Source organism: Oncorhynchus nerka, linkage group LG2 (genome assembly GCF_034236695.1).
Source record: "Oncorhynchus nerka isolate Pitt River linkage group LG2, Oner_Uvic_2.0, whole genome shotgun sequence".
NCBI lineage: Eukaryota > Metazoa > Chordata > Actinopteri > Salmoniformes > Salmonidae > Oncorhynchus > Oncorhynchus nerka.
The window spans coordinates 51,601,484-51,627,567 of record NC_088397.1 but is presented as its reverse complement, the minus strand read 5'-3'; the positions used below and the strand labels follow the sequence as shown (position 1 = coordinate 51,627,567).

The 26,084-nt window shown below is 44.2% G+C and overlaps 1 protein-coding gene across 4 annotated transcripts in view; it reads right to left on the bottom strand.

Annotated features, from left to right (window-relative positions):
• Nucleotides 1-5,935: 5,935 nt before the first annotated feature.
• Nucleotides 5,936-26,084, bottom strand: part of LOC115137254 (sema domain, immunoglobulin domain (Ig), short basic domain, secreted, (semaphorin) 3Fb) — a 95,093-nt gene continuing 74,944 nt past the window's right edge. For 2 of the 4 annotated variants that reach the window (XM_029673471.2, XM_029673487.2), the window contains 12 exons: nucleotides 24,969-25,085; nucleotides 24,543-24,682; nucleotides 23,056-23,170; nucleotides 15,002-15,071; nucleotides 14,710-14,854; nucleotides 14,246-14,468; nucleotides 13,175-13,263; nucleotides 13,026-13,067; nucleotides 11,700-11,857; nucleotides 10,850-10,917; nucleotides 10,512-10,645; nucleotides 5,936-8,776 (listed from right to left, as the gene is read on the bottom strand). In XM_029673471.2, coding sequence (XP_029529331.1) covers nucleotides 8,342-8,776; nucleotides 10,512-10,645; nucleotides 10,850-10,917; nucleotides 11,700-11,857; nucleotides 13,026-13,067; nucleotides 13,175-13,263; nucleotides 14,246-14,468; nucleotides 14,710-14,854; nucleotides 15,002-15,071; nucleotides 23,056-23,170; nucleotides 24,543-24,682; nucleotides 24,969-25,085 — 1,736 coding nt within the window. In that variant the 3' untranslated portion in view covers nucleotides 5,936-8,341. Of the gene's footprint in view, nucleotides 8,777-10,511; nucleotides 10,646-10,849; nucleotides 10,934-11,699; nucleotides 11,858-13,025; nucleotides 13,068-13,174; nucleotides 13,264-14,245; nucleotides 14,469-14,709; nucleotides 14,855-15,001; nucleotides 15,072-23,055; nucleotides 23,171-24,542; nucleotides 24,683-24,968; nucleotides 25,086-26,084 lie in introns of all 4 variants that reach the window. The other 2 variants (XM_065027830.1, XM_065027839.1) reach the window with 1 other exon arrangement.

Sequence of the window (26,084 nt, the reverse complement as noted above, 5' to 3'; positions counted from 1 at the left end):
TTTATCCTATCCTAGGTATTCCTTAAAGAGGTGGGGTTTCAGGTGTCTCCGGAAGGTGGTGATTGACTCCGCTGTCCTGGCGTCGTGAGGGAGTTTGTTCCACCATTGGGGGGCCAGAGCAGCGAACAGTTTTGACTGGGCTGAGCGGGAACTGTACTTCCTCAGTGGTAGGGAGGCGAGCAGGCGAGAGGTGGATGAACGCAGTGCCCTTGTTTGGGTGTAGGGCCTGATCAGAGCCTGGAGGTACTGAGGTGCCGTTCCCCTCACAGCTCCGTAGGCAAGCACCATGGTCTTGTAGCGGATGCGAGCTTCAACTGGAAGCCAGTGGAGAGAGCGGAGGAGCGGGGTGACGTGAGAGAACTTGGGAAGGTTGAACACCAGACGGGCTGCGGCGTTCTGGATGAGCTGTAGGGGTTTAATGGCACAGGCAGGGAGCCCAGCCAACAGCGAGTTGCAGTAATCCAGACGGGAGATGACAAGTGCCTGGATTAGGACCTGCGCCGCTTCCTGTGTGAGGCAGGGTCGTACTCTGCGGATGTTGTAGAGCATGAACCTACAGGAACGGGCCACCGCCTTGATGTTATTTGAGAACGACAGGGTGTTGTCCAGGATCACGCCAAGGTTCTTAGCGCTCTGGGAGGAGGACACAATGGAGTTGTCAACCGTGATGGCGAGATCATGGAACGGGCAGTCCTTCCCCGGGAGGAAGAGCAGCTCCGTCTTGCCGAGGTTCAGCTTGAGGTGATGATCCGTCATCCACACTGATATGTCTGCCAGACATGCAGAGATGCGATTCGCCACCTGGTCGTCAGAAGGGGGAAAGGAGAAGATTAATTGTGTGTCGTCTGCATAGCAATGATAGGAGAGACCATGTGAGGTTATGACAGAGCCAAGTGACTTGGTGTATAGCGAGAATAGGAGAGGGCCTAGAACAGAGCCCTGGGGGACACCAGTGGTGAGAGCACGTGGTGAGGAGACAGATTCTCGCCACGCCACCTGGTAGGAGCGACCTGTCAGGTAGGACGCAATCAAGCGTGGGCCGCGCCGGGAGATGCCCAACTCGGAGAGGGTGGAGAGGAGGATCTGATGGTTCACAGTATCGAAGGCAGCCGATAGGTCTAGAAGGATGAGAGCAGAGGAGAGAGAGTTAGCTTTAGCAGTGCGGAGCGCCTCCGTGATACAGAGAAGAGCAGTCTCAGTTGAATGACTAGTCTTGAAACCTGACTGATTTGGATCAAGAAGGTCATTCTGAGAGAGATAGCGGGAGAGCTGGCCAAGGACAGCACGTTCAAGAGTTTTGGAGAGAAAAGAAAGAAGGGATACTGGTCTGTAGTTGTTGACATCGGAGGGATCGAGTGTAGGTTTTTTCAGAAGGGGTGCAACTCTCGCTCTCTTGAAGACGGAAGGGACGTAGCCAGCGGTCAGGGATGAGTTGATGAGCGAGGTGAGGTAAGGGAGAAGGTCTCCGGAAATGGTCTGGAGAAGAGAGGAGGGGATAGGGTCAAGCGGGCAGGTTGTTGGGCGGCCGGCCGTCACAAGACGTGAGATTTCATCTGAGAGAGAGGGGAGAAAGAGGTCAGAGCACAGGGTAGGGCAGTGTGAGCAGAACCAGCGGTGTCGTTTGACTTAGCAAACGAGGATCGGATGTCGTCGACCTTCTTTTCAAAATGGTTGACAAAGTCATCTGCAGAGAGGGAGGAGGGGGAGGAGGGGGAGGAGGATTCAGGAGGGAGGAGAAGGTGGCAAAGAGCTTCCTAGGGTTAGAGGCAGATGCTTGGAATTTAGAGTGGTAGAAGGTGGCTGTAGCAGCAGAGACAGAAGAGGAAAATGTAGAGAGGAGGGAGTGAAAGGATGCCAGGTCCGCAGGGAGGCGAGTTTTCCTCCATTTCCGCTCGGCTGCCCGGAGCCCTGTTCTGTGAGCTCGCAATGAGTCATCGAGCCACGGAGCGGGAGGGGAGGACCGAGCCGGCCTGGAGGATAGGGGACATAGAGAGTCAAAGGATGCAGAAAGGGAGGAGAGGAGGGTTGAGGAGGCAGAATCAGGAGATAGGTTGGAGAAGGTTTGAGCAGAGGGAAGAGATGATAGGATGGAAGAGGAGAGAGTAGCGGGGGAGAGAGAGCGAAGGTTGGGACGGCGCGATACCATCCGAGTAGGGGCAGTGTGGGAAGTGTTGGATGAGAGCGAGAGGGAAAAGGATACAAGGTAGTGGTCGGAGACTTGGAGGGGTGTTGCAATGAGGTTAGTGGAAGAACAGCATCTAGTAAAGATGAGGTCGAGCGTATTGCCTGCCTTGTGAGTAGGGGGAAGGTGAGAGGGTGAGGTCAAAAGAGGAGAGGAGTGGAAAGAAGGAGGCAGAGAGGAATGAGTCAAAGGTAGACGTGGGGAGGTTAAAGTCGCCCAGAACTGTGAGAGGTGAGCCGTCCTCAGGAAAGGAGCTTATCAAGGCATCAAGCTCATTGATGAACTCTCCGAGGAACCTGGAGGGCGATAAATGATAAGGATGTTAAGCTTGAAAGGGCTGGTAACTGTGACAGCATGGAATTCAAAGGAGGCGATAGACAGATGGGTAAGGGGAGAAAGAGAGAATGACCACTTGGGAGAGATGAGGATCCCGGTGCCACCACCCCGCTGACCAGAAGCTCTCGGGGTGTGCGAGAACACGTGGGCGGACGAAGAGAGCAGTAGGAGTAGCAGTGTTATCTGTGGTGATCCATGTTTCCGTCAGTGCCAAGAAGTCGAGGGACTGGAGGGCGGCATAGGCTGAGATGAACTCTGCCTTGTTGGCCGCAGATCGGCAGTTCCAGAGGCTACCGGAGACCTGGAACTCCACGTGGGTCGTGCGCGCTGGGACCACCAGATTAGGGTGGCCGCGGCCACGCGGTGTGGAGCGTTTGTATGGTCTGTGCAGAGAGGAGAGAACAGGGATAGACAGACACATAGTTGACAGGCTACAGAAGAGGCTACGCTAATGCAAAGGAGATTGGAATGACAAGTGGACTACACGTCTCGAATGTTCAGAAAGTTAAGCTTACGTAGCAAGAATCTTATTGACTAAAATGATTAAAATGATACAGTACTGCTGAAGTAGGCTAGCTGGCAGTGGCTGCGTTGTTGACTTTGTAGGCTAGCTGGCAGTGGCTGCGTTGTTGACACTACACTAATCAAGTCGTTCTGTTGGGTGTGATAGTTTCGACAGTGCTGCTATTCGGGGGCTAGCTGGCTAGCTAGCAGTGTTGATTACGTTACGTTGCGTTAAAAGAACGACAATAGCTGGCTAGCTAACCTAGAAAATCGCTCTAGACTACACAATTATCTTTGATACAAAGACGGCTATGTAGCTAGCTATGTAGCTAGCTACGATCAAACAAATCAAACCGTTGTACTGTAATGAAATGAAATGAAAATGTGATACTACCTGTGGAGCGAAGCGGAATGCGACCGGGTTGTTGAGTGAGGAAGTTCAATTCGGTGGACGTTGGCTAGCTGTTGGCTAGCTAGCAGTGTCTCCTACGTTAAGGACGACAAATAGCTGGCTAGCTAACCTCGGTAAATTAAGATAATCACTCTAAGACTACACACTCTAAACTATACAATTATCTTGGATACGAAGACAGCAAAGACAACTATGTAGCTAGCTAACACTACACTAATCAGGTCATTCAGTTGAGTGTAATAGTTTTTAGTGCTGCTATTCGATAGACGGTGGACGTTAGCTAGCTGGCTAGCTGGCTGGCTAGCTGCTGGGCAGATAGCAGTGTAGACTGCGTTAGGACGACGAAATACGATAATTACGCAATTATCTTTGATACAAAGACGGCTATGTAGCTAGCTAAGAAGAAATTGCTAAGATTAGACAAATCAAACCGTTGTACTATAGTGAAATGTAATGAAATGTAATGAAAAGTTATACAACCTGCGGCCGAAGTGCGAATGCGACCGCTCGCTCCAACCCGGAAGTACGGAACAGGTTAATTCAGCTGGCCATTGTGATTTTTTTCAGGGCGAGACAACCGTGACGTTGGCCAAATGTATACGCTTTTGTTGTCCGGATTTATTTACACTTCAAAGACATCCGCACAATATGCGTCTTCGACTACCTCCTGAGGCGGTCAGGAAGATCTAATCACAATGAGACTTTTGATTGTCTACACCTGTCGACAAATGTGGGCTCAATCAGAATGTGGACAAGATCAGCACAACAGACACATGTTAGAACAAGGTATAATAGGGGCTACTATGTCAGTTTGGCCATGAGCTAGATCAGTCATGGAGAAAGCGACTCACTCTGGTGCTGCCTGGAAAGGGTCATTTCTAACCCGCTGTCTTGGCTTTTACAAGGTGTGGAAATCCTCAAGGCCCTGCTTTAACCTCTTGAACCTCTGGGGGCAGTATTTCATTTTTGGATGAAAAACGTTCCCGTTTTAAACAAGATATTTCGTCACGAAAAGATGCTCGACTATGCATATAATTGACAGCTTTGGAAATAAAACACTCTGACGTTTCCAAAACTGCAAAGATATTGTCTGTGAGTGCCACAGAACTAATGCTACAGGCGAAACCAAGATGAAATTTCATACAGGAAGTGAGCCAGATTTTTGAGGCGCTGTGTTCCAATGTCTCCTTATATGGCTGTGAATGCGCAAGGAATGAGCCTACACTTTCTGTCATTTCCCCAAGGTGTTTGCAGCATTGTGACGTATTTGTAGGCATTTTCATTGGAAAATTGACCATAAGAGACTACATTTACCAGGTGTCCGCTCTGTGTCCTCCGTCGAAACTATTGCGTAATCTCCAGGTGCGTGCATTTTTCCATTTTGAACAGAGGAGAAACCAAACTGCCACGAGTGACTTATCATCGAATAGATATGTGAAAAACACCTTGAGGATTGATTCTAAACAACGTTTGCCATGTTTCTGTCGATATTATGGAGTTAATTTGGAAAAAAGTTTGCGTTGTAATAACTGAATTTTCGGGGGGTTTTCTTAGCCAAACGTGATGAACAAAACGGAGCGATTTCTCCTACACAAATAATATTTTTGGAAAAACTGAACATTTGCTATCTAACTGAGAGTCTCCTCATTGAAAACATCCAAAGTTCTTCAAAGGTAAATTATTTTATTTGAATGCTTTTCTTGTTTTTGTGAAAATGTTGCCTGCTGAATGCTAGGCTTAATGCTATGCTAGCTATCAATACTCTTACACAAATGCTTGTGTAGCTATGGTTGAAAAGCATTTTTTGAAAATCTGAGATGACAGTGTTGTTAACAAAAGGCTACGCTTGTGAGCCAATATATTTATTTCATTTCATTTGCGATTTTCATGAATAGTTAACGTTGCGTTATGGTAATGAGCTTGAGGCTATAATTATGCTCCCAGATACGGGATTGCTCGTCGCAACAGGTTAACCATGCAGTCTCCCATGGCCTTGTAGTCAGCGCCATCCTCTAAGGCAGTGTTTCCCAACTCCGGTCCTCGAGTACCTCCAACAGATCAAATTTCTGTGTGTGGCCCCGGACAAGCACATCTGATTCTACTTTTCAACTTGATGGTTAGTTGACTCAGGTGTTTTTGTCCGGGATTACAACAACAATGTGTGCTGTTGGGGTTACTTGACGACCACAACAAATCATACAGTCCATTTGATCATGATATCTACTAGCAATGAGGGTATAGGCCATGTGATTCCGTAATGAAATATGAGAGGAGATGATAAAAATGTTAAGGCTGAAGAAAAGCTCTACGCATCTATTTCCTCCCAGGGTTCCATCTTGGATAATAACAGAGCGTCACTGTCAGTCAAGCTGCCAATGATGACCTTGTCTGCCATAAATGGCTGGTAGCTCATCTTTCTCTCTCTATGGTAGCTTGGAACATTTATTCCCAAAAGTTCTGAGTGATACACAAAATATAATATGGAAACATCACACCGTACATCAGAATAAAAGCAGAGCATTATATTTTATAAAATATAGAGCTTTAATTTATTAGTCAGCAACAACAATGGAAAGGGAAGAGAAAGTAATTTACACAAGTAATTACAATAACATCACCTCTGTGCATTGAATCTTAACTGATAGCAAAAAGAACACAAAAAAAGAAATACAAAACCAAAAGAAAAAAAAGACACCGTAAAAATACCAAGAAATTGTACAATCATTTTTTTGCTGTAACACCCTGTTTTCAACTGGAGGAGAGTAACAGGGGCCGTCTGGTTTTATTCTGGGAATGAATACTATCCCATAGTGAAGCGTGGAAAAGAGAGCCTATCAATATCTGCTGGTACATTACACATAGTAATTCTCCTCCATTCTGTTTTATGCTGCACTGAGGCTGTCCCTCATGTCTTCGCTGACGTTTGACCATACTGTACACTTGAAGAACAGAAAAACTACAACATAGTTTTTTTTGTTTCATAATTACAGTACAAATACATATTCATGCACACAATGAATATTTTGGTTATTGTCACAACGTTGTTACAATGTTTTGTTGTGTAAGGAGGACATTTTTTTTTTTCACATGTAAAGTCGAAGAATCCAAATGCACCGGTAAATGAAAAGAGATGGCTCTTAGTTTGAACCAACATGGCTGCTGAGTGAAAGTGATCTGGGCATTGCCATAGATTATCCATTATATTGATCAGATACTCCATTCACCTCTCTAATAATGAAAATAAATGCCTTCAAAAATGGAAGGTAGTTGGTAGGAGGCAATATCAGGTGGGACCATTCTAGCCAATGAGAAGGCAGATACGATTGTGATAAAAGGCACCACTCCGATACAAAGTGTTTTTTTCTCAAAGTTGCCGGGAGGTGACATGTCCTTCTTCTATCAGTACATTCGTAACAACCTTAAGCATTGCGAAACTTCTGTTCGATCAAATAAGCCACAAGTAGCAAATAAGCCATTACATTTTCTGTTAACCAAATTCTACACTTTCTTTGACCTCCATACAAAAACTCTGCTTGGTGAGAGGAAAAAAACAAGAACAAATGGCAGGTGAAGACAGATTTTGGGCCCAGTTATCCCCCTCGCTTCGCCTCTTCCGCTCTAGCATCGCTTGATCTCAAACTGAATTCTGCTTTGTTTTTGTTGACCAAAAGGAAATGTATTTGGCCAAAGTGTGCTAGGTTTGGCCCTGGCCAATGTTTTGAATATCTTATACCTTCCATAAGATTCAATTGAATAATTTGAAGGTAAGAGAATAATGCCCTTTGTGCACAATCTTGACCCTTTACTGTACCTCACACTCAGTCCCATTCGATGTTTAGATTGCAAAATATACCAAACAAAGCTCATAGACGTCCTTAAAATATTTATTTGCTAAGTATCTACAGTGTTTTTTTCTCTTCTGAATAAGTTTACTTTCTGATTCTCGCAATGTCATTTACCACAATTTAGCTGCTGAAAGGTAAGGTTTTAATCCTTTTTTCATTCTTTGTTAAAAAATCTATTCGATTGACCTGGCCATTCAATAATAACCCCCCCCCCCCCCCCCCCCTTCACGGACTGGTAATCTAGAGATGATTTCATGCATAGGCTACATGGCAACACTGTATTTTTAACAATTGGTTTGCCTGAGTTAATGGCACATACTGTACAGTGAGGAATAACCAATGAAGCCGAAAATAAATAGCCTCAACCTATTAGGGGAGCCAATTATGCTTAGCAGCAACAGTATTCAACATAGTCATCTAGACAACAGGTTCACAGGGAGAATGGACAGCTAGCCAATGAGTGGGGCCATTTGTGCATCCTCTGAAATTGGAGACAGGAGTCTTTGTCCTTATGCACTGATTGTGAGGTTACTGTATGTTCAAACACTTCCTGGTGAGCTGAGAATATGAGTATTGACATTCAATCAAAGCAAACAGGAAACCATTATATCCCCATCTACCCCAACCCTCGGTTAACGTATCTGTTTACACAATGACCCATTTCAGCTTACTACCAACAGAGTTTACATTCCAAACAGAGCTGTCAATGTCGAAAGATGGAAAGATTAAGATTTTTGTAATGACAGTAACAACAATAATACAATTAATAACAATAATACAATAACATTTACCCAAAAGGTACCTATACACAAAGAGCATTTTTCTATAAGTACAAAGAAATCCACAGAATGATACTATATACAACCTACAATAAATACTGTGTATCATATACTTTATTGTTGAAGGGATGTGGGCTGTGTTTGTTTGTATGACTTGTTTTTTTTCTACTTCCGTTTCTTTTATTGTGGGTTTTGATTTTCTTTCACCTTGTCAGTCTCCTGAATTGAGTCTTTCCCAGTTTCCCTGGGGTGCGGTTGAAGTTTGGGAGAGTTGAGGGACCCCTCATGTCTCCACCTCCTCTTCGTCCTCTCCCTCACCGTGATGTCGGCGGTTGCGTGGTTTCTTCTGCTCCTTGAGCTCTTTCATGTCATTGGCCTTGATGGCTCCCATCATGGGGTCTCCCAGCTGCCAGTAGTCCTGACAGTACTGGTTGATCAGGCCCATCTCTGGCTGGCTCAGGATGGTCAGCAGGTCCTTGTACTGACCCGCGCTGGGCGTCCAAGCGCTGGACTGGAGAGCAGATGGCCCCAGTCCCCCACCCTCCACCAGGACGTTGTTGATGGCTCGGCCGGACAGGACCACCAGCTGCAGCTTGACCAGCGTGTGTTTGAAGTTCTTCTCTGTGGCCGTGCACTGGTAGACCCCGGAGTCTGAGGGCTGGAGAGAACGCAGCAGCAGACCTTGCTCTGTCTTCAGTACCCGCCCGTCAGAGCGCATCTGAGAGAGAGAGAGTTATGACTTGAATCTACAATGATGAAATGAGGCACGATGTCAAGCCTGGATAGTAACATCAGTGGAGAGGCCAAGCTGACAGCTAATCTCCTGTTCTTATTGGCAGCCCAGCACCACCAACCACCTACTATATCAATATATCAGTGTTATGTCTACCTGTACATTCTTCCACTAACATGATCCACATTGATCTGCAGTTAAATACGACAGTCAATTCCACTTCAATAAAAGTGCTCTCGTGATGTTTTCCATTGTCTCTCGATGTAACTCCTGAAACATATCCAAGAGTTTGCTTAGCTGCTGACAGCTTTTATACCCAGAATCAGATGGGTTGAGCAACAGCCCAGCCAATTGAGCCATGCCATTGGGGAAAGGCAGTATCCAACCGAAAAGCCAAATAAAACAGACGTTACACTATAGCTTCACAGTAAACTTCAAGAATAGCCTCAGGGGGAGAAACTATGAGCAGGTCTTATGTTGTTTTATGGATGGGCCCTCCCTTTGGGTACTGGGACAGTTTGGGCTTTATCCCTTCAGGTTGAAAACCAACCACCTGGTTATCATATCTGTATGGCTGTTATCTCTTTATTACAGTATTACATCAATACACTGACAACAGTAATACATCAATAGACTGACAACTTCAGCTTTCAGATGAAACATACTGTAGCCTGAAGAAGACCCCTCGGCATCATTATGTAACAGAATGAGAAGTGCAGTCGACAGAGGGGAACATCATGTCCTTCCTGGGAGATTTACTCCTAAACTAATCCCACTTTATCTGAACAAGATCACATCCCCTGTCACGAAGTTGATGTATGGTTTGAATTACCTTAGGTCATAGTATACCAAAAACCCATATATTTTTTATATTTTTTATTTAAAAATTTTATTTCACCTTTTTAACCAGGTAGGCTAGTTGAGAACAAGTTCTCATTTACAACTGCGACCTGGGCAAGATAAAGCATAGCAGTGCGACACAAACAACAACACAGAGTTACACATGGGATAAACAAGTGTACAGTCAATAACACAATAGAAAAAAAGAAAGTCTATATACAGTTTGTGCAAATGGCGTGAGGAGGTAAGGAAATAAATAGGCCATAGTAGCAAGTAATTACAATTTAGAAAATGAACACTGGAGTGATAGATGAGCAGATGGTGATGTGCAAGTAGAAATACTGGTGTGCAAAAGAGCAAAAAAGTAAAAACAATATGGGGATGAGGTAGGTATTTGGGTGGGCTATTTATAGATGAGCTATGTACAACTGCAGTGATCAATTAGCTGCTCAGATAGCTGATGTTTAAAGTTAGTGAGGGAAATATAAGTCTCCAGCTTCAGCTAATTTTGCAATTCGTTCCTGTCATTGGCAGTAGAGAACTGGAAGGAAAGGCGGCCAAAGGAGGTGTTGGCTTTGGGGATGACCAGTGAGATATACCTGCTGGAGCTCGTGCTACGGGTGGGTGTTATCGTGACCAGTGAGCTGAGATAAGGCGGAGCTTTACCTAGCATAGACTTATAGATGACCTGGAGCCAATGGGTCTAGCAACGAATATGTAGCGAGGGCCAGCCGACTAGAGCATACAGGTCGCAGTGGTGGCATATATATATAATATATAATACGTCTGGGCTCAATTGGCAGAGAGTATAGAGCGCAACAGTGTTTTGGGAAGAATACTAGTTTGAGTGATATTGTGTGTGTCATAGATGGCCGCTCACCTCTTTCCGGCGGTCACTGTTGTCCCTCTGCAGGTGCCACTTGATGGCGGCGTGGGGAGAACGGGCCTGGCACTCCAGGAAGGTACTGCTGCCCTCCACCCCATACTGCACCATCTCCAAGGTGTTCTTATTAGCTGAGAAAGACACCATGGCAATCATAGATTCAGTATCATGTTCCACAAAGACCAAAAATCCAGAAGAGCAATGTTTTATTTCATTTCTATTTGATGAAAATGTTGCCGTGTGATGGCATAAATAAAGTCAATGAATGGATGAGATGTATTCACCGCCACTGAAAATCTCTACTCCATCCACCCTCGGGCACACACTGGTCTTACCATTGGAGTTGAAGCCCCTGCACTGACGGATGGGGTTCCCGTACTTCACGTCCTGCCTCCGGCTGCGTCTAAAGGGGTCAGACCAGTATTCCCGAATAAGAGAAGAGAATAAATTACCATGCAAATGCAAAGCCATTCAACATTCCATAGAGTCAGTCAACAATCTGCCATAAAACATTGCATGCAGTAGTCATTCAACGGCCTATAGTATAGAGCTTTTCAACCATTCAACAATCCATATACCGGAAGCCATTCAACAATCTATAGAGCCAGCAAACAATCCATATACATCAACCATCCAATCTATGGAAACAATTCAACATTCTAAAGAGCCATTCAACAATCTATAGAGCCGTTCAACAATCTATAGAGCCGTTCAACAATCTATAGAGCCGTTCAACAATCTATAGAGCCGTTCAACAATCTATAGAGCCGTTCAACAATCTATAGAGCCGTTCAACAATCTATAGAGCCGTTCAACAATCTATAGAGCCGTTCAACAATCTATAGAGCCGTTCAACAATCTATAGAGCCGTTCAACAATCTATAGAGCCGTTCAACAATCTATAGAGCCGTTCAACAATCTATAGAGCCGTTCAACAATCTATAGAGCCGTTCAACAATCTATAGAGCCGTTCAACAATCTATAGAGCCGTTCAACAATCTATAGAGCCATTCAACATTCTATAGAGCCATTCAGCAATCTATAGAGCCCTTCAACAATATATAGAGACATTCAACAATCTACAGTATGAAGCAATTTACAATCTATAGAGCCATTCAACAATCTACAGTATAAAGCCATTTACAATCTATAGAGCCATTCTGAGCAGCTCATGCTGATGCTCACCTCTTCTGCGAGGTGGAGTAGCGGGAGCAGGACTTTCCGTCCCAGGCGCAGTAGGGGTCCCGGGCCAGGCAGCAGTCAGCACACGCCTCCCCATACACATCACAGCGGTGGAGGGCCAGGTGGGTCACACCAAGCTCAGAAGACACGTAGAGCTGTTGCTGTGAGAGTAGAACGCAAAGGAGGATGTGAGATCCCAGCTGGATAAAGTAGGGGAATATCCAATATTTACCAAAGATCAAGTCACAGTGCAGAGGGTCACAGTGGCCAAGAGTCGGTCAAAGCTATAACAATGTAATGTGATAATATAACTATTAAAACACATGTAAATATAGTTTGCTACTTGGAAGAGTTGCGAGCACACTGGGAGAGCTCATCTTTACTGTATAACTAAGATTTCCATTGTCCCAGGACAATGCACCTTCAGCTTTTACGATCAGCTGTTTTGAATTGATCATTCTTGTCAGCCTGTGTAAAATTGTAACCCTTTCTAAGAAGGATGTCATGTCATGTATCCAAGGCCAACTATTTTAACCACAGCGAAAGACAACACTAACTTAATGCGTTTACCATATTTCTCTTTTTATTGTTTCGACCAGACTGCAGGCATTCTATGAATTGTGAAGGGAAACATTAGTTCCACAGCTTCATATAGGTAGCTCATGGCATTCTTAAATAATTTCCCTTCATTTAATTCACTCCCTCCTCTTTATCCTACGAAATATACATTACCTTTTAAAAGCTTGGGGTCACTTAGAAATGTCCTTATTTTTTAAAGAAAAACATTTTTTTTGTCCATTAAAATAATGTCAAATTGATCAGAAATACAGTGTAGACATTGTTAATGTTGTAAATGACTATTATAGCAGGAAACGGCTGATTTTGAATGGAATATCTACATAGGCGTACAGAGGCCCATTATCAGCAACCATCACTCCTGTGTTCCAGTGGCACGGTGTGTTAGCTAATCCAAGTTTATCATTTTAAAAGGCTAATTGAAACCATTTCACAATGATGTTAGCACAGCTGAAAACTGGTGTTCTAATTTAAGAAGCAATAAAACTGATCATCTTTAGACGAGTTGTGTATCTGGAGCATCAGCATTTGTGGGTTCAATCACAGGCTCAAAATGGCCAGAAACAAAGAACCTCCTTCTTAAACTCGTCAGTCTATTCAGTTATTTACAACATTAACAATGTCTACACTTGTATTTCTGATCAATTTGAAGTTATTTTAATGGACAAAAAAAAGTGTTTTTCTTTTTAAAAAATAAGGACATTTCTCAGTGATTTCTAAGTCTATTAGGTAAGTTTATACAGACATGCTTACCCTTTTGGACGAAATCTTCATGGTTATAATTGGAGTTGGAACCTGGAATGTAGAGACAATGCATTGATGAGTCTTCTAAAGTATCTTTATTGAAAATAGACGTGGATATAGGCAGAGAGAGAGACAGAAGAAAGACAGTGAGTGCTCACCTTGAACACCTCAACCTCCTCCAGGACCAGTTCTTCAGTCTGCAGGTCGTCTTTGGGCAGAACAATCACCTTCTGAACCGTCCCCCTGTCTGTGGCCCAGGGAAACACCTGAGAGTTAATATTACTACACACACCTACTGTGGCTTGACACTACCCTGCCTTGCTGCCTGTCAATCAAACAGCCCTCACAGTCTGCTTATGTAAAGGTTCATCCTCACTGCTCATTCCATCAGGCTTTACACTTCAGTACTCTTCACCTTTTTCAGACAGATCTCTCTCAGTGTTCACCTTTGTACTCCCCTATATGAACATCATCTCTTTCACTTGCTTAGTACCGCATGTCAACTGGCATAACGTTCTCCTCTTCCTCCCTGCGCCCCGTTCTACAGGAGCCAGGAGGTAGGAATTTCCCCCCAGACAGCCCAGCCGCGCCCCAACAGAATGGCATGTTTTATTTCTGCACCCAGGCATTCCTGAGTGCAGGATACCTGAGATTTATTATGACTCTCAATGTGCCCCAACTCAGCGATGAATGCGTGCTCCTGACGGCGGCTCAAAGGAGAGACATTCCACTGACTCCGGGCACAGTGGAGCACGGTGCACTCGTATAAAAACCCTCTAGTCTCCAAGAGACGCAGAGCAGAACAAAGACGGCACACTAAAGGGATAATGCGCGTGTGGGAGGAAAACAAAAACGTAAAATCTCTACTGCCTCACTATGCTGGTGGTGAGATTAGTATAATGGATTTCATTACTGTAACCCCCCACCTCCATTCCCCCTCCTCTCACCCATTCCCCCTGACCTGCAGGTAGAGACCTCAAAAGCTTCTACTTCAAGTGAATGACACAAAGGACGACCCTGTTTATTGGTTAAACATTCATTTTGACAAAAAGGGGGTCAGAAGCTTTTCTCCTGGTGATAAATGATCATGAGAAAGACACCAGGTCCATCTGGCGGAGGTTTTGTTGAGCATCCTTGGACATTGTACAAAGAGTTATAGAAAGTAAAGCTAATGTGACTTTATGTAGGCCTACTTTATTTCACATGAATATAGACTAGTGACGACTCACCAGTTCCCAGGAACAGCACTTCATAGTTCCCGTCTGCGGCGGCCACCTGGTCCACAGTGATGGTGGTGAACTCGTAGTCCACGTTGGTCCGGACCACCAGGGGGCGCTTGTGCATTGGGTACACTGCATTGTACATGTTGGGGTGGTTCCTCATGAAGTTGATGACTTCGTCTGGGTAGTCTTTGGTGGACTTCATGTTGGGGGTGAACGTTCCACCTGGGCACTGTGGTTGAAAATGAAATGAGCATTAAAACTTTGCCTCTCACCACAGAAACAACAACAACCACTTATCCACAGCATCAACATGGGAGACATGAGGACTCTTATAGCAGGAGAACACGGCTATGGAGGCTAATGTTTGTGTCCTGCTTGACAGACAGACGGTTTCTATTTCAAGTCTAAGTGTTTCTTATGCCAGCGTGGTTTGGTATTAACACTCATGGCCATGGGAGGGTGAGGCTCACCGTCCCAGGTCGAGGGTAGGGGATCTTCCCAGTGTAGGCGACCCACTGGTAGTTGGGCCCTTCTTTGTGGGCGAAGGGCCCATTGAAGACCTGGCGGATGTCTGCCATGGAGTAGACACACACTGCTGAGCCCCTAAACACTGAGCTGTGTGGAGAGGGGAGAGACAGACAGCTCATTGGGTTAAGAACTGAAACAACTAATAGGGGCATCATATGACAACGAAAGTGTATTTAAATAATTATTCTTCAATGTTTCTAATGAAAGTTTCTGAAAACAAGTTTGACCACTCACCCCGAGACGGAAAAGACTCCGTAGATAACAGGATTCTTGGTGTCCTGGGTCGGCTGTATGTAAACGTCTCCTTAAAGAGATACACAGCAAGAATCACGTCAGTGCAAAGAGAAGGTAGTATTTACAGAGGTCCAGTCAATCCACCTTTCGCTTTTCACACCTTTTGGCAAAACCTGAACTCCCATCAGAACATTTCTGATCTTATGGATATCAAACCGGAGGAGCAAATGCACACAGTGTCTCTCCTCTCCTCTTTTAGAGGGCAGCTCAGAGGCACGCATTTAATTTATCTTTATCATCACATGAATCATTTCTATTTCACTTTGACCTGCATTGCTGGAGCTCGGAGCTTAACATTTTCACTGTACCCTGTGATTAGACCTGCAACACTTACATGTAGCGATTCGACTTCTAATCTAAATCTAATGTCAAGCTTTGTGTTGCTTGAAGACGTTGTGTGACCGGACCACAATCATGCAGGGGTGGCAGGTGGTTAGAGTGTTGGGCCAGTAACCGTAAAGGTTGCTAGATCGAATCCCCGAGCTGACAAGGTAAAAAATCTGTCGTTCTGCCCCTGAACAAGGCAGTTAACCCACTGTTCCTAGGCCGTTATTGTAAACAAGAATTTTGTTCTGAACTGACTTGCCTAGTTAAATAAAAAATGCGGTGGGCTTGATGGAATTGGAGATAAACTAGCCTAGCAGTGAGGATGGGGTCAAAATGAAAGGAGGAGAAGATGTGGCTAGCCTTTTCCTCCAGGGCTGTACGACTGACATCCATCATACTGCTGACAGAAACAGGAAGGGTAAGCCCATGACACATCTTTACAGAGCAACAGGAAACTAACAGAGACAAACGTCCACAGGATTCCTCCCTAGGCCAAGATGAAGGCTACAGTACTGTCTGTACAGTACACAATATGATAAAACAAAGACAAAGCGCTTCAGAGACCACACCCTTGAACAGTAAGCATTCTATCCAGTAGCGGATACTCCCAACTGAACCCAGAGGGTAATGAAACTCATTATTGAGCATCTATGTATGCAGAACAATTAATAAAAAACACCAAACTGGGACACCATGTAAAGATATATAGCAATGAAACCCACACAGTCGCCTGAGGTGTCTAGGTTTGAGTGAGACAACATGATTGCCGTGTCACCTGAGAGTTTTCTCCGGAATCTGAGTTATTTAATACGTGACGAACAGACACTTTCCACGTCCGGTGTCCAAGGTTGGGAGGGGTGGCAGTTGGGCTTTGTTCTAAGCCCTAGAGTAGGGGTGTCAAACTCAATCCTAGTGTCTGCTGGTTTTTGGTTTTTCCTTTCACTTAAGCCCTACACAACCAGGTGAGGGTAGTTCTTTACTAATCAGTGACCTTAATTAATCAAATCAAGTACATTGGAGGAGCGAAAACCTGCAGACATTCCCCCCGTGGAATGAGTTTGACACGTGCCTTAGAGGAAGATGAAATCATACCTCACATGCCTCTGGGGGTCCCAGAGAGAAACTCCAACCAGTTTATTTCTGGTTGGAGCCCAGGTGGCTGCAGAAGGAGACCTACTTTAGATCTGATTGGCCTCCGGCCAATAGTGATAGTCTCTCCTCGCTGGCCTGCTTTCTGACTGGCCCACATTCTCCTCTCAGGAGTCACATCCACCTCACAGAACAGAACTCAATAGTAAGTCAGACTACTTGTGTGCAGTAGGGGAATGGCCATTGGCCAGAGGATAAAGACACTGCATGTCTACATGCAAGAGCCTGTGAAGAGCCTGTGATAAATCAAATTGAAAGCATCATCATGCAATGGACTCCAATGAGACTTATGATAAATTCTGCTAGTCTACAATTCTTCCTTTTGCGTAGACTGGGCACATTGTTATTCACTAGGATTAGCAATTCGACATACTTAATAGAATACAGAGAGAAAGGCTGTCAGGGTTGTCATATAACAGATGAGCCCCACCAAGAAACACAGCTGTTCCACTACAGGAAGTGATGAATCAGATACCGTAGACTACACTGCAATCACAAACAGCCAGAAAACCAGAGCTATCATTAGCTCAATACAGTTGGCTGTTCGAGTCTGTTGTCTCCTAAAAATGTTATTATTATTATGAAAAAAGTTACTTGATTTGAAATTGAAATATTCTGACAAGGCACAGAAGAGTTGGCAACAGGAAGGCTTCTCACGTGCATGTTAGTAAGAGCTGTGAGTGAATCCAGACTCCAAACTGCCCTTTCACCTTCCTACTTTTGCAAGGCAATAAAAATCCTGTCTTAACATTTTTCGTTTCCTCAAAAGTATGAATGTATTTTTCCTAGAGCTTAGCGTGATATTGCCCTCTACCTCTCCCCCTTCTCTTTCAGTCTTTCTTTCCCTCTACCACTCTTGTTCATCTCTCATAAAGTCCATGCGCAGGTACCTGCGGATTGTTGAAGCAGTGAGATTGATTAGAGTAGCTTCAAAAGTGTAAATATTGTTGATGCTCAATTTCATGCAATGCACTTCCTTATTCATATAAAACCATACAATCTAAACCTTTACAATATCAATTTCTATAATTCCTTTGCATTATTAATTTTGACATAGAATACAAGCACATGTGCCTGGATAAGGGCCTCTACCTTGTGTTTCAATTTACTGGGGGTCATTTGGGTGCAAGTTCTCAAGTAGAGCCAAATCTTTAACTCTTCTCAACTGTAAAACTCTCTGGGTCTCTGGCGTCCGAAGCTAACAGCAAGTCACACATAAAACTGTTGCCACACAAGTAATACAGCTGGGCTGGAAGGCTCATCAAAGTTCACAATAATTACCCCAAGGTCCTCTTTACTTTACTACTACACTAATAGAGAGTGAAAATGTAAGTTCATCTGTTCTCTTTATCCAGGCACATACCATAACTCCACCGCCACCATGGGGCACTCTGTTGAAAACGTTTACATCAGCCAACCGCTCGCCCACACGACGCCATACGACACTGTGGTCTGCGGTTGTGAGGCCTGTTGGACGTACTGACCAATTCTCTAAAACAATGATTGTGGACTTCAGGAAACAGCAGAGGGAACACCCCCCTATCCACATCGATGGAACAGTAGTGGAGAGGGTAGCAAGTTTTAAGTTCCTCTGCATACACATCACAGACAAACTGAATTGGTCCACTCACACAGACGGCATCGTGAAAAAGGCGCAGCAATGCCTCTTCAACCTCAGGAGGCTGAAGAAATTCGGCTTGTCACCAAAAGCACTCACAAACTTCTACAGATGCACAATCGAGAGCATCCTGGCGGGCTGTATCACCGCCTGGTACGGCAACTGCTCCGCCCTCAACCGTAAGGCTCTCCAGAGGGTAGTGAGGTCTGCACAACGCATCACCGGGGGCAAACTACCTGCCCTCCAGGACACCTACACCACCCGATGTTACAGGAAGGCCATAAAGATCATCAAGGACAACAACCACCCGAGCCACTGCCTGTTCACCCCGCTATCATCCAGAAGGCGAGGTCAGTACAGGTGCATCAAAGCTGGGACCGAGAGACTGAAAAACAGCTTCTATCTCAAGGCCATCAGACTGTTAAACAGCCACCACTAACATTGAGTGGCTGCTGCCAACACACTGACACTGACTCAACTCCAGCCACTTTAATAATGGGAATTGATGGGAAATGATGTAAATATATCACTAGCCACTTTAAACAATGCTACCTTATATAATGTTACTTACCCTACATTATTCATCTCATATGCATACGTATATACTGTACTCTATATCATCGACTGCATCCTTATGTAATACATGTATCACTAGCCACTTTAACTATGCCACTTTGTTTACATACTCATCTCATATGTATATACTGTACTCGATACCATCTACTGTATCTTGCCTATGCTGCTCTGTACCATCACTCATTCATATATCCTTATGTACATATTCTTTATCCCCTTACATTGTGTATAAGACAGTAGTTTTGGAATTGTTAGTTAGATCACTTGTTGGTTATTACTGCATTGTCGGAACTAGAAGCACAAGCATTTCGCTACACTCGCATTAACATCTGCTAACCATGTGTATGTGACAAATAAAATTTGATTTGATTTGATTTGAGGAGGCTTATGGTAGAGAAATGAACATTCAATTCTCTGGCAACAGCTCTGGTGGACATTCCTGCAGTCAGCATGCGAATAGCACACTCCCTCAAAACTTGAGACATGTGTGGCATTGTATTGTGTGACAAAACTGCACACTTTAGAGTGGGCTTTATTGTGCAAAGCACAATGTGCACCTGTGCAATGATAATGCTTTTTAAACAACTAATTATTGATGTGTTAGACCTGTCAGGTCGATGGATTATTTTGTCTCACTAACAGGGATGTAAACACATTTGTGCAAAACATTTGAGAGAAATAAGCTTTTTGTGCATATGGAACATTCCTGAGATCTTTTATTGCAGCTCATGAAACATGGGTGGGACCATCACGTTGCATTTATATTTTGGTTCAGTGTAGCAGGCACATAGAACTTGTTGCCCTGCAGTACTGGAGTAATCCTTCCATCCTTGTTCTCCCCTGTCAACACCACAACCTGAGCATGGACCGACAGATGTAGGATCTTCATTGGATCACTCCTTTGTTGCTGAGAATTTTTGTGGCACAGCAGGAACTGCAAACTTGTGGTGCATTCAAGGTTTAAAAAGACTTCTAAAGTTTGTCATTTCCACTTTAAAATGTCAGCCCTAACACCCCCTACAAAATACACTACATGACAGAAAGTATGTAGACACCTGTTCGTCAAACATCTCATTCCAAAATCATGGGTTTTTTGCGTCTATAAGAGCCTCCACTCTTCTGGGAAGGCTTTTCACTAGATGTTGTAACATTGCTGCAGGGACTTGCTTCCATTCATCCACAAGAGCATTAGTGAGGTCGGACACTGATGTTGGGCGATTAGACCTGGCTCGTAGTCGGCATTCCAATTAATCCCAAAGGTGCTCGATGGAGTTGAGGTCAGGGCTCTGAGCAAGCCAGCATCCCGGAGTCACCTCTTCACTGTTGGCATTGAGACTGGTGTTTTGCGGGTACTATTAAATTAAGTTGCCAGTTGAGGACTTGTGAAGCGTCTGTTTCTCAAACTAGACACTCTAATGTACTTGTCCTCTTGCTCAGTTGTGCACCGGAGCCTTCCACTCCTCTTTCTATTCTGGTTAGGGCCAGTTTGCTCTGTTTTGTGAAGGGAGTAGTACACAGCGTTGTACGAGATCTTCAGTTTCTTGGCAATTTCTCGCATGGAATAGCCTTCATTTCTCAGAACAAGAATAGACTGACGAGTTTCATAAGAAAGTTATTCGTTTCTGGCCATTTTGCACCTGTAATCGAACCCACAAATGCTGATGCTCCAGATACTCAACTAGTCTAAAGAAGGCCAGTTTTATTGCTTCTTTAATCAGATCAACAGTTTTCAGCTGTGCTAACATAATTGCAAAAGGGTTTCCAAATGATCAATTAGCCTTTTAAAATGATAAACTTGGATTAGCTAACACAACGTGCCATTGGAACACAGGAGTGATGGTTGCTGATAATGGGCCTCTGTACCCCTATGTAGATATTCCACTAAAAATCAGCTGTTTCCAGCTACAATAGTCATTTACAACATTAACAATGTCTACACTGTATTACTGATCAATTTGATGTTATTTTAATGGACAAGTGCTTTTCTTTCAAAAACAAGGTCATTTCTAATTGACCCCAAACTTTTGAATGGTAGTGTACATACATAAAATCCACAAAATAATTCACATTTCCTGTTGCCGCAGGATTACTTTCCTGCTGTAGCAAACTGGCTCAAATAAAGGTCCTACACCTGTATTTAGACCAGACATTATAACCCATCAGTAAACTGGAGACTTGGCATGGAGCTCACCTATACCCAGTTAAACACATGCACTTCCTGGGGGTACAGTGCCTGGCAGGAGTGGGCAGTGGCCACTGGCATCAGGTCTGTCTGACCTTTTCTTCCTAGTTCGGGACGTACTGTATGGATGTACTGTATGGACAGCCTGTTGCTAAGCTGAGTCTGCACTGTTCATTAGGAGACTGCAACAGCCCGTGTCTTTACACATTTACAGCTTTATTAAAGTACTATCCTGAACGGTGCACTGTACATGTGAACCAGTGCCAGCCCTCCACACTCCTCTAAACCCAGTGTGCACGGCATGCCTGTGTCAACACTGAGCCGACTAATAAAGACACAAAGTAGTTTATAACCGTCGAGTACGCTGCTCACGGTTTGGATATCCTTTCATTTACTTGGGCAAAATTGTTTTATAGCAGCTAGGTTTACATACAATTGCCGCAGATTTTCATGCAAACATTCTAAAAAATCTGTGCATTTTCCAACCAAGTGGCGTGTTTCCACCAAACTGACTTGTTGCAGATAAAGAATCAGTGTGTGATGACGTAGTGCACACAAAATGTACTTCTTCGCTTCCATGTACTTAATAAAAATCTAAAGTTCAATGTGTTTCCATCGCATTTTAAACTCTACCAATAGTTTAGTCACTGTTGCACAAAACTGTAACTGTTGCATTAAACTGTTGCATTAAATAGAAATGTGCCTACTGGCGAGACATGTGCGCTCTAGCCCAGGGTCGTCCCCCCATTATTGGAAAGGAGATCAAGATCACTGTGCACTTTCCTCTCTGTAACTTATTTCGTATTTAGCCTAATAGGCTGCACGGTTTCCCGAGTCGTAGTGGGAGGAATACAGACCATGTCATCGCGTGACTCCAAGTTGACTTCGATATGATAGTTGTTATATCTATATTTGCGGATAAAGGCATTTCCATCGCCATTTCTCGCGTATTTAATTTCACCGACCATGTTGAACTAACAAATGGTCTGTCGGCATTTATAAAGTTGTACCGAAACGTACTGTTTCCATCGCAGCTTTAGTGATTTTATTTTAATATACGGTATGACTTAACTCGCATAAAAACTTTGGATGGAAACGTTACTGAGAGAGAAAAAAAACTTGCAAGACTAATGCACACGCAAGCAAAATGAATCAACCATAACCTACACTGTAGTTCAATTAGGCATAATGCAAGAGCGCACTCTGGGACTATAAACAGAGGTCAAATAGAAAGTAACACAAGCTTTTCATTCTTGAGATTAGAACGTGTCTACTGTAGGCTCGGTCGTAGAATAATCAGAACTCTTATCATTCCAACATTCTATTTGGAAGCAGTGAGACAGAGATAGGAAGACATGGTAATGGGCTTGACAGTCCTGCCTGGCTACTTGATCTGTCTGCCACGAGGCAGCAAGCCCCTCATATCCAGTCTATGACAGGATGGGAGTGCTTCCCAGACACCTTTTACTGCACAGCAAGGAAAAAGGAGCCTTTTGTTTGAGACATCTTGAAAGAAAATAACAACTATAGTACCGGAGTGTGCGCAATTCCCATTACAGCATGCCGTATGGGCCACGGGAGGATTGAGAGGAGGTTGTGTAATGGAAGAGGCTGCCATATGGTGCAGAGACTGGGCTGTGTGCAGTGCAGCGCAGTGTAGTCAGGCACTTGTCAGGTGGTGGTATGCAGAGCTAAAACTGGCCTTAGATGAGCCTGGTTGGATAGTACAAGCAGGGTTATAAAAGACAGGCAACACCAACTAGTTCCTCTATCAAGGGTGGGCATTTCCAGTCCTCAGGGGCCTGATTAGTGTCACAGTTTTGCCCCAGCCCCAGCTAACACACCTGACTCCAATAATCACCTAATCGTGGTCTTCAGTTTAGAATGCAATATGATTAATCAGCTTTAGGGGATGGAGAAAAAGTGTGACACCATTCAGGCACCTGAGGATTGGAGTTGCCCACCCCTGAAACTGGTCTGGAGTCAGTTCCACCACCATCCTCTTTAACTGGTCTCTATTTGACACAGTTTTAATACTGATGAGAAACCTCAAGATATTCAACCGGCTGTCTGGTTCCTCGTTTCTTACTTTGATGTGGATAGTGGATGAAACCACAGTAAAGGGGAGGAAGGAGAACTCACGGAGCTCGTCGAAGTGAGTCTCAATTCCGTCGGCCCCCGGCACTGAGCAGATGAGCCGTGCCTTCAGGAAAGTGCTCCACTTGTTGACCAGGCAGCAGTGTCCACCATCATCATTCTGCAGAGAGGGGGAGAAAACACAGTCTTCATCACACACGCACTCACATCCTCTGTCCAAAAACAAACAGGTGGAGCCACCCACATACATTGTACACATTTTAAAAAGCAGGCCGGTTTTGAGAGCAGCCCTGCAAAACGTTGAGAAATGCTTAGTTGTGGGGGGATGAGATGGTAAACACTGTCTCCTCTTATTTAGAGCCTCTCCCATCTGTCATGGAGCAGGGCCAAATTCCAGTCTAGTGAGGGACAGTCAAACCCAGTAGATGTGATTTAGAGGTTTCCTCCTCCTTAACCAACACATTCTCCTTAAAGCACGTTCCACTTTGATGGGGACAACACACTGCCGTGTCATATATTTTAAAAATATTGCTGTAGCAAATTGTTTTCACCACATATAACATTTTAATACCCACATGACGGTTGTAGGCCTGTACATACTGCACGCTACCTTCTACACACATGTATTTGGAATAAATCCCTAAATGGGATTTGAAATTGTTTTCACAAACTTTGTACTCCATTTTTAGAGCAACTACGCTGTACAGTTGATCATGTTTTGGGGTATGAGGAGTGTATAGAGCCAATAAAGTGAATGGCATTAAGAGCATCCAGATGTGTATGGAAGTGAGAATGATAGAACAGCATCCCTGGGGACCAGTGTAAAAAACATTGAGAGGGGAATGAGTGTTTGTGTGCAGGGTCACTGCCTCACCCATTCAAATAAACACAGTGGTGAGCTGTGGAAGAACTGGAGCATGGTGACTAACTGAATAAACACTACGCTCTCCATGTTTGTAAGCTAAGCCCAGAAAGATGCATCCTAAGCTCCAAGTATACCCTACAGGGGACAAACACATTCCCTGTTATTCGTTTTTGCTGTTCTTCTCAATTTGTAGCTCTGGGGGTAGAAGGTCAGGGCCGTGCTTTTTATTAAGACAGTGTGTGGTTAATTACCACAGGCACTAGAGAATAATGATGTCGAAGGGCTGCTGGGCTGGTTTAGAGGCTCTGGACTTTACCAAGCTGTTAACTGAATACCTAATATACTACATCCTTTAGAGTTTTTTAAGACTACCAGTCAGGAGAGGTCAGAGGATCATGGGGTCTTAGGTCAGAGTACCATCTCATGGACAGAGGCATGCATTGTACACAGGAAGGTTAAATAGACATGTGGATTTCAGCGAGTTAGTGTTAGACTAACACAAGTAGTTCCACACCCAGGAAGTCCCGACAAAACTGGTTCCTTTCCCTTTCTTAAAGAAACTAGTGTTTATTTGTCATGTTGTGCATGTCACATGTATTGTTATTTGACAGTTCTGAGGTGAACGTGGCCTCATTATTAATACACTCCATTCTGAGGCTGTGCTCACCAGGCAGATCCGACCGATGCGGGCCTGAGTCACGGGACTCTGGCCCATCTCAGCAGACGTCTCACGGAAGAAGAAGTAAAGCTTGTCGTCATTCCTCTCTGCGCTGTCAGGGATGAGCTGCACATGGACAAAGGACGGGTCTGGAAGAAGGAGAGAGAAGGAGTGCGAGAAGCTTAGGAGGAGATAAATTTCACTGAACGTCTGGTTAATATCATTTACAAACTGTCTGCATTTCGTGTTTAATTAAGGATTCGATTTTGTAAACATGATTAAACTTTTCAATAGTTTCGGCTCACATGTTGACAAATGGCACTTTCAAATCCGTGCCATCCCATGCATAAATTACAGCACAGTCGTCTTAATAGCATAGACAAGCTCTTGTATAACACATATCTCGAGTGCCAAAGAAGCCATTTATTTATTTACCATTTAACCATCTGGAGTTATACTGGTCTGTACGCATGGCGGTCTGTTTCCCAGTACGGAAGATGGCAGAGTCTGTTCCCATGAAGTCAATGTAGACCCCAGCATAGAGTTCACCGTCTGAGAGAAAAGGAAAAGAGAGACGGAAGGACAGAGGGGGAGAGAGAGAGAGAGAGAGAGAGAGATTAAATCGGCTGAGCCAAATACTTTTGACTCTTTGATATAAAGCCAGCCACACCCTTGGCATGAAGGACTGAGGCTCTCCTTACGCAGAACCCCCCACCCCCATAATTAAACTTTTAGTCCCCGGCAGGTCCCCTGACAGGACCCTAGTGCCCAATACCTCAGGGCTTTCCATCCCCTACGTCCAGATACATATCTTTAGACTGTCATCATCACGGTGCCCGTGTAAAAGACAGTTTTAGCACATAATGTGGATAAAGACAGATGAACAACACACATTATATTACACAATCATACATAAGGAAGATTGCACGGTTTGCCACTAACCAGGCCTTTTAAAGTTATGTACAGAGAAGGAGGACCATTGTCACACCCTGACCATAGTTTGCTTTGTATGTTTCTATGTTTTGGTTGGTCAGGGTGTGAGCTGAGTGGGCATTCTATGTTACATGTCTAGTTTGTCTAGTTCTATTTTTGGCCTGATATGGTTCTCAATCAGAGGCAGGTGTTCGTCATTGTCTCTGATTGGGAACCATATTTAGGTAGCCTGTTTGGTGTTGGGTTTTGTGGGTGATTGTCCTTGTTACTGTCTCTGTGTTACTTTGCACCAGTATTAGGCTGTTTTGGTTTTCGTGTTACGTTTATTGTTTTTGGTATTTGATTTGTGTTTACTTTGTTTCATTATTAAACATGGATCGCAATAGCCACGCCGCATTTTGGTCTGACTCTCTTTCACCTAAGGAAAACCGTTACAAGTCTTGTTAGTCAGTGGGGAGGCTGGGTGTTGGTCCTTCAGTTGCTGGTTGGGCCTCATATTGTTTTCTTTTGTTCTACTGTATTATTGACTATGTTTTGTTTATTCCATGTGTAACGCTGTGTTGTTGTATGTGTCGAATTGCTATGCTTTATCTTGGCCAGGTCACAGTTGCAAAGGAG